General features: G+C 36.9%; 1 protein-coding gene across 1 annotated transcript in view; it reads left to right on the top strand.

Moving 5' to 3' along the window:
• The window catches only part of LOC128608942 (potassium voltage-gated channel subfamily H member 7-like), a 77,019-nt gene that overhangs the window by 53,661 nt on the left and 4,621 nt on the right, over positions 1 to 18,737 (top strand). The window contains exons 8-13 of the mRNA XM_053627172.1: positions 4,212 to 4,611; positions 6,800 to 6,999; positions 8,068 to 8,320; positions 13,352 to 13,554; positions 14,945 to 15,029; positions 17,185 to 17,403. Of these exons, the coding sequence (XP_053483147.1) occupies positions 4,212 to 4,611; positions 6,800 to 6,999; positions 8,068 to 8,320; positions 13,352 to 13,554; positions 14,945 to 15,029; positions 17,185 to 17,403 (1,360 nt within the window). The remainder of the gene's footprint in view (positions 1 to 4,211; positions 4,612 to 6,799; positions 7,000 to 8,067; positions 8,321 to 13,351; positions 13,555 to 14,944; positions 15,030 to 17,184; positions 17,404 to 18,737) is intronic.

The following is an 18,737-nucleotide window of genomic DNA, read 5'->3' as shown; positions in this document are numbered from 1 at the left end:
TAGGTATACATTCTACAATGTCTTTAATAATCCCATATGTCAGCTGAGCAGATGAATAGGAAAAGGAATTGATAACTGTACTTCATGGAAGATGTCTACAGATTCTGTTGCTAGTAAAACAATTACAGTACATTTAACTGTAATGATAATTTAGGCTACCTCTCCTATCTTTTTTTCATGTAAAGACTAAATAACATTAAAAAAAAAAAAGTACGTTGTTACAAATGTTTTGACATTACACCTTCAGCATTGTTTTATCAAACATTGCAAACATTATGAATGTATTATAAAGCCCCATAGTAGGGAATAATTTTCCTGTCAGTTCAAAGCCCATACCACTGTGGATTGTTTTCAAAGCATGATATTTTCAGTTTCCAGACAAATACCAGATTTTCTTTGTGCCAACCAGTCACAGATAGAATGGTAAATGGAGGCTATTTAAATGTGTTTACTTTACTGATTAGCCATGAGGAAAGTAGTGAGATTGGTGGGGCCTGTGAGATATAATGCATTCATTCTGTTTTGAGTGCCAGCTAGAAATAACCCGGTTCTGGACGATGTTGTTTCTACCTGATATCCTGCCCATTTCATTACACATAGTGAACTCAAACTTCCACTTTGTTATGCAATGCAGTGCAACGCTGCTGCTTTAACTGAAACCTACAAAATATAGCAAACAGCCTGCTTAATGGCTATCATGCATTGAGTGAAAGGTTCAGGCCACTGACCTATTGTTTATTGATTTCCATTGGATTTTAGTTGGATTTATTGAAAAGGGATCCCTGTAATCCTACTCCAAAGAGTGATATAGGTAAGCATATTGTAACCAAAAGAATCATTACTCTCCAGTGTGTATATTGTACTGGATATTGTGCTGTTGTAACCTAGGATTAGGGTTAGACTCAAATGACAAATCTAAAGTGACCCATGCCAGGAAAGCCCATTATTGCTGGACTGGTTTATGTTTGTCTGCTTTGTGTGTATGTTTTATGTCTGTGGTTGGGCAGATGGAGCTGTTGTGCAGTCTGTGGTCAGTGCTTGCATGTTTTGTATAGTACAGAGAGACAGATGGCAGGTGGCCTCAGGACATGTCTCATTTACAGGATTTACTTGAAGTGATTTTAGGTCTCCAGCCTTCTTTTAAACCTTATTTAACATTGCTTCCCAACATTGTTTCTTTTTTAAAATACATATCTAGTTTATCCATGCATGTTGTATCTGCTGTGTTTATATCTGTGATTTTTTTTATCTGACTTTTACAAGCGCTACCATTTTAATTATACTGTATGTTTAATTGTATTTGTTAATCACGTAAGGTCACAAACACAATGAAAAAGCAAAAACTAAATACACAAAGTCAGCATATTTATTCGGAAGCTGTAGCCGTTCATATCAGGATGGTTTTGTTGGTCAGGATCATGTTGATGATAATGCCACCACAAAACCTACAGTCTGCATTTCACACTGCTATGAAGCAGCATGGTCATGATCACTGTGCTGTAGAGCAATGGAGAGATACTTTCCTCATTTCAATCATGTGCGTGTTGGTTTATGTGTTCATTTTAATCTACACTGAATTTTATAAAGGTATATGTTTTGCACTTTGGGCTTATTTAATAGTCAACTCCACTATCAATTAAGATAGGATAATACAAGATAAAACTTTATTGATTCGAAGGGTAAATTAGTGCTTCAGCAACATACATAAAAGAGAATGCACAAATACACATAAGAAATAAAGTAAGAATAAAATAAGGATAAAGTAAGATAACATAAAATAAATATTGAAAATGTTGGAAAATTAAAATCAAATTTAAAGGTTTTTTTTATGTCATATGTCATTATATCATAGATATAATATAACTAGTAAGCCTACTGTCTATATTATGTATCAAATACATCTTTAGCTATGCTAAGGTGCAGGAAGTACAGTATATTGTGTTGAGGTTCTACAGTATATTGGTTATGTATACAGTATTATACAGATCAGATAGTTGTCCACATATGAAGTACTATTCACCAATGAGGTAGTTACAGCTGCTATATTGTGTCCAATGCAGATAATGAGTAGATGTGCTGTACAATGATGCATGAATAAAAATATGGAATAGAGCTGTACACTTTATTGGCTGCTGGGAGAAACGATCTGTGAAAGCATTCCTACTTGCAGCGGGGCAGGAGCAATCTGCTGCTCAGTGTACTCCTCTGTCCCTGTAGTGTTTTATGGAGTAGGTGGGAGGGGTACTTTATGATCACTAACACCTTTGCTAGCACCTGTTACAATCTTAATTACAATATATTTAACTTGGAAATGAATGCAGTCATAACAAATCACTGGACCAAGTGTCATATATTCATGTATTGTTGGATGACAATGATGATTAGGTTATCAACAAATATTATCATGTTGAAAGTTGCTCTATCCTTTAGCTACAAGCTATAACTCTATGCATATTTGTTGTGGATTACTATGAGTAGAAGCTACTATATAAGAACTTATAATGGCTTCCTTGTAAGATCATTTGTCTACTCATTTGCCTATTCACTCTCCTCATCTCTGACTGAAGATATAAATATTTTCATGGAGGCCATATGCTAGCACAGTGTCAATATGAATGTGCAAGTTTACTTGCAGGCCCATCCTTTTAAATTAACTTTAAAAATACCCTCCACACTTATTCCCTTTGTAGAGCTGGCATATAATTGGCAGGTAGATAAATGATCTCCTGCCAGGGGCCAGTCTAAAGTGTTGCAGGAGCCTGTTTCAGATGAGACAGAACATGGTGTAAACACCAAGGGGCTCGTTTGCAGGATTTACAGTATGAGAGAAAACCTTCCACAAATTAGAATCTATGTCTTTTCTGCAGTATTGCAATAGTACAGCCAAGTCAGAACTATTATGACTTAAAAAGGTATGAAAGAACATTCTGTTACTATACTTTCTCATTTTCTTTTCTTTCAATGGCCAGGGCATTGGTGGATGTAGTGCTGGTCTTTGTGGTAAAGCATATAGACAACATTGTATTATGCACCATAATTACACATAATTATAAAACTGGTAATTAGTGAAACATTTGTTCAAAGGCATTACTGAGGGAATAAAATACAGCGATACGAGTGCTAGCCAAATTAGTCTGCAAAATACAACTCTTCCAATTTGCCCATTTACAGTAATTATGTGGTGGCTGGAGAAACCCATTCAGATGATCAGATGGTATTTTCTACCATATAGTTATGAAAATCACAGGCTTTCCTGAACTTAAATATGATTGTCTTTACAAGATGCCTTTCCATCTCTACTGAAAGACGCCTTGCCTACCAGTATAAACTAATCTACTTATTGAAAAACATTTCTGGCAATATATAATAATTCTAGATTTTCTCATTCTAGGGAATGAGTTCTTACTTTGATTATCAGCATCATCCACATCATTCTGTCTCATCACATGATGTAATAGTCATTTGCAGCATTTAAAAACAAGCCTCACTGTTGATTTGACTGCACAAATGCATTATGGTCAATTTGAATTATTAGTCATTGATTAGGTTTATGATATGGCATTTTGATATGGCACATATCATCGCATAATTGCATGAGAAAAGCAGACTTAGCTAGCAAAGTTTTAGACAGACAGATCTGCCATCAATTACGGCTGCATTTGTTTATATGCAACAAAGGTAAGTTCCTTAACCAATGTGATTTTTCCAAAATAACTTAAATAAGAATAGAAATAATAATAATAATAATATAACCTTGTAATAAAGGGGGGGCTAATATATATATGGAATTGGATGCACATATGGGTATGATGGTCAGGTGTCCACAAAAATCTTTGGCCACATAGTGTATAATACTGGCAGAAAAAATACATTTTAATAAAAACTAAATTTTTCATAATTTACAGCTGTTTTCCAACATTCAGCCCCAACATTTGGCAGGTTTTTCACAAGCATCTGAGATTTACATGTTTTTTGGTTTGGTTTGATTTTTCCTCATAATTTAAATGGTGTGTAGGATAATGGAAATTGATAACCCAGAACATAAGGTGGATATGCATTGTAGGCTTCAATTAAGAAAACAAGAATCTATTTGGACTTTTCTATAATGCTCTCTCATGTGGCAATCACTGATATGAATTCAGTTTGATTGCACTGTAGCATTGTAGGATTATTTGTCAACGTCTCTAAACTGGTATCTCATTTGTCTTTAGACAACTACTCTGATTGGTCTGTTGAAGACGGCCCGGCTGCTGAGATTAGTCCGGGTGGCCAGGAAGCTGGACCGCTACTCTGAATATGGAGCAGCAGTCCTTATGCTCCTCATGTGCATTTTTGCACTTATTGCCCATTGGCTGGCCTGCATCTGGTATGCCATCGGCAATGTAGAGAAGCCTTATCTGGAGCACAAGATTGGCTGGCTGGATAATCTCGGAGTGTCTATTGGAAAACGTTACAACTACAGTGACCCCAACTCTGGACCCTCTATTAAGGACAAATATGTCACTGCACTGTATTTCACATTCAGCAGTCTGACCAGCGTGGGCTTCGGCAATGTCTCACCAAATACCAACCCAGAAAAGATCTTTTCTATCTGTGTCATGCTTATTGGATGTGAGTATGAGCTGTTTTAAGTTCAATTATGCAGTGTAAATTCATTGTAATGTAAATATATCAATGGAAGGGCCAACTGCTCACCAGATGTTCCAACCCCAATTCCAAAAAAGTTGGGACGCTGTGTAAAATGTAAATAAAAACCGAATGCAATGATCTGCAAATCTCATAAACCCATATGTTATTCACAATAGAACATAGAAAACATATCAAATGTTTAAACTGAGTAAATATGCCATTTTAAGAAAAAAAAATAAGGTAATATTGAATTTGATGGCCACAACATGTCTCAAAAAAGTTGGGACAGGGGCAACAAAATGCTGGAAAAGTAAGTGTTACATTTGATAGGTTTTCTGTGATTTATTGTGAATAACATATGGGTTTATGAGATTTGCAGATCATTGCATTCAGTTTTTATTTACATTTTACACAGCGTCCAAACTTTTTTGGAATTAGGGTTGTATTTGTGTGTTTAGTCATTCTCGGCACAGCAGTGACACAGTAGTGTGTGTTCAGTGGTACAGGTTTATCAGCTGTTTCAGTGTTGCTGGAGTTTTTAAACACCTCAGTAACACTACTGGCTTGAGCTGTTATCTTGGCAAAGGGAGGTAGCACAAAGTATTGACTCAAAGGGTGCCAATAATTGTTGCACACCTATATTTAACAAAGATATATATATTTTTGGATAAACCTGTGTTGTGTTTGCAATTATTTGATATCCATGAGAGAAGAGTATTTTTGTGATTTTTTGAGCAAAAGATCAAAAGGTTCAACAATAAAGACCATTTTTCACAGCCTTCTTTGCTCATATTTATCAAGGGTGCCAATATTAGTGGAGGGCACTGTAGGCAGACTAAGACTAAGGAAGTTGCTTTTTTTTTTCTTTGCTGTGAAATGTAAAAACAATGCAACATAAAAACAAAGACAATTCGAAAATAAAAAGATAGGACATTGATATCTTGCCAATATATCTTATTGTTAATATGTATTATCTGTGAGTTTATAAAATAGCACTAGATCCAGCACATACTATTATTTAGCATTTTCTATTTATATTGTGCACTCTAAATAAAATGTGCCAACAGTTTTCAGCATAATATATTGTGGTTAAATCAATCTGTCAAATAATGGCACTGGACTTAATATTGATCTCCCGAACACCAGGCAAGAAAAATGGCCTTAAGTCCAAGGTCAGAACTGCATGTAACTCCACCCTGCATGTATAACTCTTTGCAATTTCTGAATAGTATTTAAGTTCATAGTTCTGTTTAACGTAACTATTAATATAGCCCAGAGTGTTTAAAAATTCACAATACTGTCATGCCAGCACCACATACACTATCATGACAGTGTTATTGCTGGGCTTAGAATGATCCATCAATCAAATGATATCTGATAACTGGTGGTCGCTTTCCACTGATGGAGGAAGTAAAAATAGGCTGACAAATTATGCATAACAACAGATGGGCTACAGTTAGTATATGTATACCTATAGACCATCTACACTATATGACCAAAAGTATGTGGACACCTGACCATCACACCCATATGTGTGTCTTCCCCAAACTGTTGCCACAAAGTTGGAAGCGAACAATTGTTTACGTTTGTATGGCCTATGTAGTGGCCTGCACTGAGCCCTGACTTCAACCCCAGTGAACATCTTTGGGATGAATTGAAACAACTGTACACCAGGCTTTCTTTATAAACATCAATGTCAAACCTCACTAATGGGCAGATCCCCACAGCCGCAAGCCAAAATCTAGTTGAAAGCTTTCAAAGAAGAGTGGAAGCTGTTATAGCAACAAAGGAAGACCATCTCCATGCTAATGCCTATGGTTTTAGGAAGGCATCTTCAGAAAGCACATCTGGTTGTGATGGTCAATTATCCTCATACTTTTGGCCATATACTGTACTGTACTGTTATGTATATCATAATGTTTTTTTAGCAAATTTGCACTATCCAAAGGAAATGAGACAGCTGTATTTGGCCTGCAGGCATAGATTTTGACATCTGTGATCTATATAATAGTATATGGCCAAATGTACATTACTAAATGACCAACAATTGTAGATATGATGTAGATAATGTATTAAACTGGAAACTAATGTATTTTTATTTGTTGTGTCTGATATTCCTATTTGAACATCAATATTTGCATTTAAACTGTCATATTCTTGTCCTGGTTAGCCCTAATGTATGCCAGCATCTTTGGGAATGTATCTGCTATCATTCAGCGGCTCTACTCAGGAACAGCACGGTATCACACACAGATGCTGCGTGTGAAAGAGTTTATCCGCTTCCACCAGATCCCCAACCCACTCAGGCAGAGGCTGGAGGAGTATTTTCAGCATTCCTGGAACTACACCAATGGCATCGACATGAACATGGTGCGTTTGCATGTTGGATACAGCCATAGCCATCTAGGCTCAGCTCATGCATTACATATAATTGTGTAGCCAAATATATACAATTTTTGTCCATATTAAGACTTTTAATGAAAGGGACACATTTGCAATCCACAGTGCTCATTGTGGATGATGATTAATTTGTTAACTGGAATTGAGAGCTATTCTAAACTCATAAATAGTCTGTTTATTTCTAGTGATTTCAGCATTGTTGATGAGTTTCAAATCTACTGTAGGTTTTCATTTAGCTCCTCTAAGACATGTGAATAAATCAAATGAAATGTGTTGTAAGTATACATAATGAATGCAACACCTGTCTCTCTCCATTTTGCTCCATACGAAATGGAATGACCTCATCACGCTTGGATGCAGGAGGTACTTATTTTTAAAAAAATACAGGATTCTTCTTAGCCATTCTCATTTTCATCCCCTCCACTGGCTGTTATGTGCAGATGCTCACGACCTTTCCTTCATAGTGCACTTTTCATCTTACTTCATATGTTATTTTCAATAAGAATTCCATTTCAGCTTTGCATCTGCTTTGATATTTTATGTAAAGGTCTTTTAGCCTGAAGATCTTGCTGCTTACACATTAGGTGCTTGTGGAAAAAAAGGAACAAACATTCCTGTATTTGTAAGCTTTAGAGGCTGCTAACTAGTTCGGCAGGTTATCGCTGTAGTTACTGACTTATTATTATTATTATTATTATTATTATTATTATTATTATTATTATTATTTTAATGGTTTGCATGTTTATCCTTATCTTTTCCTTATTTCTTTTGGTGGAATGTCTATTACCACTATAGTAGTCTCAACACAGTGAGATACACACTACTCTATTACTTTGTATATGGATGTTATTTCAAGAACATTTTACCCTTTTTATACACTATGAAAAGGGTAAACCTGAACTTTTATATGTCTGGATATATTAATATGTAACTAAATATTGTAAGGTACTGTTCTACGCAATGTAATACGTTTGCTCTTAAGTAAGCTCAACATTTCCTCTTTATTGTTTGTCTATTTCTCTCATCTTTCCTATCTAGGTGTTGAAGGGCTTTCCAGAGTGCTTACAGGCAGATATTTGTCTCCATCTGAACCGGAGTCTGCTGCAAGACTGTAAGGCCTTCCGCGGGGCAACAAAAGGCTGCTTGCGTGCTCTGGCCATGCGCTTTAAGACAACCCATGCTCCACCAGGAGACACACTGGTTCACTGTGGAGATGTCCTTACAGCACTTTACTTCCTGTCTAGAGGTTCCATCGAGATCCTGAAAGATGACATTGTCGTGGCCATTCTAGGTAATTTTGCTTTTGAATGATTTTCTTTAATCATGATTTTAAAAATACATTATGTATGTTAACTTATCAGAATTAATTATTTACTCTGTCAGCTGAAGCTGTACAGTAAGTTGATAATGCAGCCCCATTGTTATATTGTGAATAGACCCTGTCTCGATATACTGCCATGTACTGCCAATTCATTTAGAAAACCATATTGTCTTTTTTTTGTTGCTGTGATGATAGCATATTCACATATTGCTCCGTCATAGCTGAGGTCAATGATGTTCTGAAAAAAGGCACTTTTGGATTGTTTTATTAGTCTGGGGTTAAAAGCAGGAATCTCATTATTTATAACCGTTGATGGTACTGTCAATATTGATTTGTCTGTCTCAGTTTTCTTATAATGCACAGGCTAAGAATGACTGCAGTACATTTAAAAGGTTTTGGTTGCTGTTAATGTTTGTTTTGTGTAGCCTGCATATTTGCTTTAACCAATAACAATTAAAACGGGCCTATTTGGCTTGGGCCTGGTATACAATAAAGCGCATAAGAGCACCTTATAGCAATGATGTTGACTAATCATTATATGTCTGATTATAAAAAGAATAGTTAAAAAGTGGTGTTGGAAGGGGCAAATAGAACTTTTCAATTAACCGAGAGAAAAAACATCATTACTGCTGTTCGAGTATTTGGAGACATAATAGTGATTATGTACACTTTTCTAGACTGTGGAAGTAATACTACTATTACTACTACTATTAATAATAATAATAATAATAATAATAATAATAACATAACATTATATGTAGTATTATAGCATTACAGTGGGTGTGTGTTATGTTTAACAGTTAGTTGCTGCACTAAATAAATATTAAATAAATCCATAAAGCACATGAATGAACATGAGCTGGAAATTGGCCTACCAGTATATTCACTACCAGTGAAATGTTTGGACAAACTATCTCATAGAAAAGTTTTCTTCATTTGTACTATTTTCGACTATTTTAGAATAAGACATGAAATAAAACATGGAATTATGCTATGATCAAAAAAATGCTAAATCAAAACTATGTTATATTTTAAATTCTTAACAGCATTCCTGATGAAGCTTCACACTCAACCAGCATTTTCTCAACCAGCTTCATAATGGAGCTTCATACATTTTAAAGTTCCTAAATAGGCCAAGCTCCTCATTGCAGTTATTCATTTCTAATTGAAATCATCACACTTGTTTGGTTAAACAATTTAATTTTAAGGAAAATCTACTTGCAAAAAGTAAAAAGTACATATTAAAGTTAAATTACATTTTGATTTAGAAATAAAATGTACATGGGCTTCACTATTTCCATCTATCTTAATACAATTTTCAACCATAAGCCTTTTTCAATGATAAACCTTTAACCATCTCTGAGGCGAATTCTCCAACCTTCTGCCCAGTGTTACCAAGATTGGCTGTGGATCCAAAACAACCCTGACCAGGATAAAGTGGTTAGTGAAGATGAATAAATGTGTATACACCTATCAACCATAACATTAAGACCATTGACAGGTGTAGTGAATAACATTGATTATCTCATTACAATTGCATCTGTCAAGGGCTGGGATATACAGTTGCAATCAAAATTATTCATTGCAAATCTGGTTTATTGTCAAAGATTAATGACTTTCAGCTGTTTTCAATGAACAAATCAAACAAAAGCAATTCAGAAGTTCAACACAACTAATGCTTCAAGTGGTTTCCCCAAATTCAACTGAAAATGCAACTTACAACGATTTCTCCAATTTCAAAATTACTCAACCCCCTGAATAGAATCCCTCACAACAACACAAATGTGCAAAACAGGTGTTGTTTCAATCAAGGGCTTCATTAGTTGCACCAAGTGTGCTTGAGTTGGAACACATGAAATACCTGAACTGACTAGGGGTAGAAAATGATTGAAATACTTGGACAGGTAGAAAAAATAAGCTATCAACGGCTGCAACCAGATTTCTGTGAAGGCAAGTTGTGAAAACCCTCGAGTGACTGCAAAAGATCTGCAGCAAGACTTGGTGGCAACAGGCATTGAGGTTTCAGTAAGCACAGTAAGGCGCATACTAAACACAGAAGACCTGCAGCAATACTTGGTGGCAGCAGGCACTGAGGTTACAGTGAGCACAGTAAGGCATGTACTAAACACCAGAACTCCAAGACGTACACCACTACTGACCCAAAAGCACAAAAGTCGGCTCAAAATCATAAATAAACAACAGAAGTTTTGGGATTCTGTTCTATGGAGAGATGAACCCAAACTTTTCGACATGAAGGATTAGTGGTATGTCTGGAGGAAGAAGAATGAAGAAAGAACACTTTCCACAGTCAAACATGGTGGTGGCTCAGTGATGCTCTGGGGCTGCTTTGCATCCTCTGGCACTGGAAACCTGCAGCATGTGGAAAGCAAGATGGTTTCATTGAAGTATCAGGAAATCCTAGGAGAAAACATCATGCTATCTGTGAGGAAGCTGAAGCTTTGGCATCATTGGACCTTCCAACAGGACATGTTTCCAACAGGACACAATGATCCTAAGCATACCTCAAATTCCACCAAGTCTTGATTGCAGCAGAAGTCCTGGAAAATTCTACAGGGCCATCACAGTCACCTGACTTGAACTCCATAGAAAATCTTTGGTGGGATTTGAAGAAGGTGATTGCAGCACACAAACCCAAGAATATTACTGAACTGAAGGCCATTGCTCATGGAATGGGCTAAGTTTTCAAATTGTGATGGCTTGACGACTGGGTCAGAGAAGATTTGGCACAAGGATGCACTGTGGGAAGAAGGCAAGCCGGTAGAGGCAGGGTGATGTTTTGGGCAGTGTTCTGCTAGGAAACCTTGGGTCCTGGAATTCAGTTGGATGTTACTTTGATACGTTGGTCTGCATTGTTGAAGACCAAGTACATTCCTTCATGGCAACAGTATTCCCTAATGTCAGTGGCCTCTTTCAGCAGGATAATGCGCCCAGCCACACACACAAAAATTGTTCAGGAATGCTTTGAGGAACATGACAAAGAGTTCAAGGTGTTGACTTCCCGAATTCCCCAGATCTCAATCCAATCAAGCATCTGTGGGATGTGCTGGACAAACAAGTCAGATCCAAGGAGGCCCCACCTAGCAACTTACAACACTTAAAGGATCTGCTGCTAATGTCTAGGTGCCAGATACCACAGCACATTCAGAGGTCTTGTGGAGTCCAGGCCTCAATGGGTCAGAGCTGTTTTGGCGGCACCAGCAGGACCTACACAATATTAGGTAGGTGGTTTTAAGGTTATGGCTGATCAGTATACAGTGTGTCCAAACGTGATTGAACTGTATGCAAAGTGGCCAAAAACTGAGGGGGGGTCTGGTAAGAAGTGACTTCTTTCTCAGCCATTGAACACTGCTGGATCATCTGACATAGTTGTGTGTATTCGTGTGCAGAAAACTCAGCATGGTATGGAAACAAAGGCTGCAACAAACAGATCCTAAATTGTGATAGTAGCCTTAATTTAGTCAATAATTATATAAAAAAGAAGCTCCAGACAAAGGAACCTTAGCAGCACCCAAAATATCACTTAAAGTTGAGTCTCTCTGTGATGACGTTGATGTCATCATAAGCTGATCTTTTGAATTAGTTCTACTCTAAGTACTTTAAGCTGGCTGTGGCCTGACACCTGAAATATGACCTTCTTTTGCACTAATTTCTGCCAGAAGTAAAGATCTAACATTTTAAAACCTGGTTACCTGCAAAAGTGAAAAATTTTATTTAATAATTTAATAATTACATTTAAAGATTTCATTCCAGCTGCAGAAGCACCATAGACATTTGAACAGCCAGTATATGATTACAAACTAAATTGATATAGCGAAATGGACATAAGCCTGGTTTATAGCTCTCCAAAAACTTGCTCAAAGCCTGACATCTGCTGTGTGAGAAAATCAAACTTAGCAAGCAAGGATTTCGTCATCTTTTGGCAGACTGAATATTTTTACAGCTGCATTTCTTAAACTGCCCCCAAACCTATCATGATCTGAGGAAAGATTAAAAAGTCTTTCTCTTTTTCTTTTTTGACTGTTTGCCACAATTCAGACACAGCAACATCCAACAGGTTTTCCCAGACTGCCACATATTTACAGTGAGTTTGAATTTAGCGTGATTATCAAAAGTGTTACTATTCCTTTTGAAGAAGGACAGCAAAGCCTGTCAGCCACATATGATGGAGAGTCTGTAGACATCAAAGTGTAAACCAGCATCAGGCCAATCTGTGCTTAAATAATGAATGACACAGATGAGTACAGGGCGATCCTTTTTCCACCTTGTTTTGCAAAAAGTCTTGATTTATGCTAAGATTTACAATTCTCAGGTTTAATTCTCTCTCAACCATTTTATAATGATTGTCATGATGCAGTGCAGCTGGGAAAGAGTACCCAGGATCTGTCAATGCTGACATTTTGTTCTCTTTTCAACTGCTCCTTTTGAAGACAACCACTAAATGTTTTGCAGAGACAAAACCAAACCGTTCCCAGAGATCCAATATTTTAATCACCCCATTGTACATACCCTAAAAAAGCTTCAGGGAATAATCTCACATAGATTAGATAATATTTGTACCTAAGAACTGCTACTGTAATCGTAATGACTTTTCTGTGCTTATCCCAGGACTCCTATTCACAATATTCTCATACTCAACACCTACTACTGTTTGACTTTACAGCTGTAGAAGAGTAATGATTTATAATCCCACTAATGGGTGTCACCCAGAAGAGGGTGAGTTCCATTTTAAGCCTGCTTCCTCTCCAGGACTCTTCCTTATGTTCTCTCAGCATTTATTTATTTATTTATTTATTTTTGCCACTGGACTGCTCATTAAGGCTTTAAATCTACATCAGAACTTCTATAAAGCTGCGTTGTGATGATGTGTATTATTAACAGAGCTATACAAATAAAATTGATCAGAATTTAATTGAATTAAGCACTGTCCAGTTTCATGCATGCATCACAAAAAAATATGTAACTACATTATTCTTTTTCCAGGCAAGAATGACATCTTTGGAGAGATGATCCACTCATATGCAAAACCAGGAAAGTCAACAGCAGATGTGCGAGCTCTGAGCTACTGTGATCTGCACACCATCAACCGGGAAGAACTGCTTGAGGTGCTGGATATGTACCCTGAGTTCTCCGACCACTTTCTTACCAACCTGGAGCTCACCTTTAACCTGAGAGATGAGAACCAAGTAAGAATTTATTGGCACTGTAAAAGAGTGTCCATTTATAATGATATTCACCCCTAGTATACTTCTAACTCTCTGTCCTGCTATAATAGGTGAATTTCCCTCTGGGATGAATAAAGTTATCTATCTATCTGTCTGGCTGGCTGTCTATCCATCCTTCAATCTATTTTTCTTTCTTTCTTTTTTTCTTTCTTTCTTTCTTTCTTTACTGAGATTACAACAAGACACCACCTTGCCATAGTTGTAGCAGTAATCAGAGAAGTAATAAATATTTTGCAGAATTTCTGTATGCATATTTTCAGTACGGAAGTACGGAGGCCCTAAGCGGCCATACATCATTCATTTTTTTCTTTGTTGTTTTCTCATGATCTCGACATAATCTCATCATAATCTCACAACATGTTCACGTTTTATACTACAACATAAAATACATCAGTAATACCCCACTCATGATTTTTTTTAAAGCTTTTACATGTCTTGAAAAAGATGGTTACTATCAAGTAGCTAAATGGTACTACAGAGGCTGTCGGGGACTTTAAACATCATCATGCCGAACAGGAAAACTCATCTACTACATCCTCGTTGTGTTTGTACTCCCACTCTTGCAAACTATTCAAACTCAAACTTTCTAACTTGTAGATTTACCAGTTTATAATATTTTCCAATTGTAGTGTTTTTTTAAAATAAAGATTGAAAGAGTTGTCGTAAGCTTAGTGGTGGTGACATTGAAGTCATGCAACAATGGTGTAGTTCGTTCATAGCTTAACATTAGCTTTTTACTTCTGGCGATTGTATTTAGGCTTCAAAATTCATAAAAGTTGTGTTCATTTGTGAAGATTATCTTGATGAACAAAATATGTAAGAATCAAAAACTTTTGTTGGTCTCAGAGCTTAGTTTCCGCAATAATCCAAAAGCCAATGGAAAAATCATATTTGCTTTTTGTCGAGGGAACCAGTGTGATGCTAACTTCCAGATTGGCCTACAAAAATACGTCATCCCTGCAGGATTGATGATTTCCACATTAGTATCTGACACTTGACACCCCTCTCTCTTAATGTGGAGATAAAGTCTCTACAGCAGGCAATTATTACATTTATGATGGCGAAGATGCCAACGTGCATGCAACACCAGTCCCATTCACAAGGTGCAAGATTTTTTTTCGGGATAAAAAGTCAAGATCATGAGAAAACAACTTGTTTGTTATGTTGAGATCACGAGAAAACCTTTTATTATGTCGAGATCACGAGAAAACAACTTGTTATTTCGAGATCACAAGAAAATTATGTCGTGATCATGAGAAAACAACAAAGAAAAAAATTTTATAATGTATGGCTGCTAAGGGCTTCCTTATTTCAGAGTGACTCTTAAACACTAATTCTTGTCTCAACACAGACCAGTTATTCACAAGATAGTGACTCAGAAGGAGAAGACAATAAGGACAAGAGAAAGATTTCCTTCAGTTGTAAGCAAACCAAAGGTAATATAATAATAATAATAATAATAATAATAATAATAATAATAATAATAATAATAATAATAGTTTATACAGCTTCCATTTTATGCATGTTATCAAGGTTTTATTGTGCATTAAAATTGTCTCATATTTGCAATGTTGCATTTTTGCGTGCTTGTCTGCTTCTTTTTGTCCTTTATATATATGGATATAGTACTATAATCCAGCTATTTTAAGCAATGTATAGAGTTTAAATTGTCTCAGTACATTATGATCATTATACAGATAACTTAAAATGCCTTTCTCACACCAGTTATTTCGCTGTGATAGGATGAATATGGGCTCCTAATGCTGTCAAACAGTTTACATACATTTTCTCTCCAGTAAAAGGATTTTCTGAAAATAATAAGAATTACATTTAGGGATGCACCGATACCAGTACTCGGGTATCGGCCCGATACTGTGCTCATGTACTCGTACTCGTAAAACTACCCCGATACAACCGCACCGATACCACTTTATGACAACGTGACATAGCCTAACCTCTCGTCAGTTGAACAGGTAGTCGGAAGAGGAGCAATGGCAGCAATTTGGAGATATTTTAAGATAAGTGATGATGACTGCAAACTATGCTCTGCTAAACTGTCAAGAGGAGGGTTAACACAAGCAATTTCTTTAAACATCTAAAGAACAAACATAATGCCGAGTGCAAAGAGTTTGCTAATGCTAGAAACGGGAAACAGCAACAACCAACTTTGCAGCAAACGCTGGAGAAGCGAGAGAAAATGTCTAGAGACAACCCACGGGCAGTAAAAATAGCAGAAGCTCTTACCCAGTTCATTGCTCTTGATGACCAACCGTTGTCAGTTGTAGATAATACAGGATTTCGTCGTATTCTTGGTGTACTTGAGCCGAAGTATGAGATTCCCAGCCATCACCACATTACAGATACCGCGTTACCAAAGCTGCATGACTTGGTGAAAAAGCACATCAGGAACCTCTTGCAGGACATTTCGGACTTCAGCTTCACCACTGATATTTAGACTAGCAGTGTCAGCCCAATGTCTCTATAAGTTAACAGCACAGTGGATTGATGAGGATTTTACTCCCCAGAGAGTCGTTTTACAAGCAACACAGTTTAGGGGTTTGCACACTGGCCAAGCCATAGCAGGTGTGTTTGATGACGTGCTTCAGACTTGGGGCATTCCGAAAAGCGTGAAGTACTCATATCGGTACTTGGTATCAGCAAGTACCCAAATGTAATTATTTGTACTTGGTCTGGAAAAAAAAGTGGTATCGGTGCATCCCTAATTACATTGGTGCTGATCCTTAGAGTTACAGTATTGATTGCTAAATGCATGCACATTTATTTTTCACAAAAAAATTTACAAATCAAGCATGCCCAAATATTGGCCAATATCCAAGGTTACTCAGGAAATTATTCCTTATGGATTTCAGGAGATGTTCAGTGTACCAGTGGAGAAAGTTTCTACATGATTAACTTTGGCCATATTGCTTTTTACCTTGGAATGAGAGTTTTCTCAGCAGGAGTTCCAAGAAGGAGACCACATTGCCTCACTTTCCCAGGGCACATTGGTTGGAATAGCCTATAATTTGTTTAGAAGAGTTTCTTCTGCCATAAAATGTCATTCAGTGTTTCTGGTACAGACTGTATATTTTATTATTGACTAAATTGCAGTCATGTCAACTGTAGTCTTTCTCACTGACTCAAGTTAAGAGAAAGTGTTTTGGTCATCTTAGAAACAGATTCCTAAGAGTTTTTTAGGGATTCTTAAGAATTTTGGGGCTTTAGCTTCCTAAAGGGATTTTATTTCACATGCTTTCTAAAAAGAAAACCTTCTGTCATACGGTTCTACACAGAACCTTTAAGGTTTCCCCAGGGGTATAAACGAAAAGGTACTAGATGGATTTTAAAGTATAGTTTTCTAGTTTTAAGTCACTTTCAAGTCATTCATGTGTACCTACTGCACAAATACAATCTTCAAAACCTCCTCTTTATAGATAACACTGTGTGTGTGTGTGTCTGTGTGTGTGTTTGTGTGTGTGTATGTGTGTGTGTGTGTGTGTGTGTGTGTGTGTTAAGTGGTATTATTGTTTTCTCTGGAGGCTCCCAGTGGAGGTACAGGGTGTTCCTTTAACTGATGTTGACATCCCACAGGGGGTAGCATCAAGGACATGGAAAATGAGAACAAGAATGAGCGGCGCGAGTCACGACTCAGCTCAAAAAGAGGCTCTGATGACTGCAGGGCTTCCAGGGAGGAGCAGCAAAGAAATCAGGCTGCTGGAATAATGGAATATCCTTGTGTAGAGAGTTACACCCCAACTTCTGATTGCAGCCCGTTTAGTGGCAAGCTGGAGAGAGAGGCATATTACTATGGTAAGACATCATCACTGTCCTTAAGCCCAGTGGACCAACTCAAATCCATCTGGGGAATGTAGCTTATCTCATTTCTAATGGGAATGAAGGTAACACTCTGTGGTAGATTTGACATTAGAATTCATGTTAAGTAGTAGTAATTTGCTCTTTACTGTGTTTGTGGGACTGGACAGTTTGTGCATTTATTACTCTCATCTGCACAGTGCCCTGTTCCCTAAAAAAAAAAAGTGCCATCATCAGGCTATTCACCTGTTTTAGGTAACTTAGTACTTTAGTCTATTTTGGCCCTTTAGTCAACCCCATAGCAACACCAACACCTTGCCCTGGTGTCATCTCATGTGTAAGGAACAACATTTAATGGACCATGTTCTCACACAAAAATAATCCATGCCAGCCCAAAGTGTGTTGTTCCATTTTAACTGTTTTTGGGGACATTTAATATTGTGGAACGTCCATGAGACAAGTTCCTGTTATCACATTATAACAGCTATAAACAGTAATTTCCTCACCAGCCCTTCTCTTTACTGTCTTGCTAAAAAGAAACACAAACTCCATGCCTGGAACTGTTACAAAGCACAGACACCTGACACTCCTTCCATAAATATTACATATACATCTAACAGAAAGCTTCACCTTATTAACAATTATTTTATATTATGTTCATTAAACAACAATTTTTTAAATCAGTTTAATTATTAGCCTTTTTTTGTATGGGGTATGCTCCATTTTGTGGAGCATACCCCATACAAGTCACCGTGAATGAGCTGTTACTAGAGGAACGATAATGTATTAGAACTAGTGCAATAATATAAACCTATCATTTATGTTACAGCTGGAACTACTGTCAAAGTTGCTGTTATAGAAAATTAATCAAAAACCTTCTGATTTGTGAATTCAGTCGTGCTGTGGTATAAACTGCAATTAATGTCATTAATCAGCAATGTTCTAGTTAGACTGATCGATTCTAATACAGAAACATGAGCTTAAAATATATAGACGATTTTCAAAATGACTTTCTTTACTCTTTTAGTTTGATTGATGATTAAATATTAAAATATTCTACACTTCTAAAACAACGACTGAAGGGTTTTTCAAGGAAAACAGGGCACTGATAATTAAACAATTAAACAGTAATCAGAACCGATACTTAATCATGCTAAAGATACACACTGAGGAGAAGGAAGAAAATGAGGGAGCAGTTCAGGCCTCACTGGAGAAGCTCTCTCAGAAGCTTAAGTCCCAGCTCTTTTTACAGACTATAGGAAAATCCGTTGGCTTACCATTCCCATCAGGTTCTCCTCAGTGTGGATATAATGTCCCACGTCACTCTCCCA

This window comes from Ictalurus furcatus, chromosome 6, assembly GCF_023375685.1.
Source record: "Ictalurus furcatus strain D&B chromosome 6, Billie_1.0, whole genome shotgun sequence".
NCBI classification, from domain to species: domain Eukaryota; kingdom Metazoa; phylum Chordata; class Actinopteri; order Siluriformes; family Ictaluridae; genus Ictalurus; species Ictalurus furcatus.
Note: the sequence above shows the minus strand (reverse complement) of the source record. Positions and strands in the feature narration are given on the sequence as shown.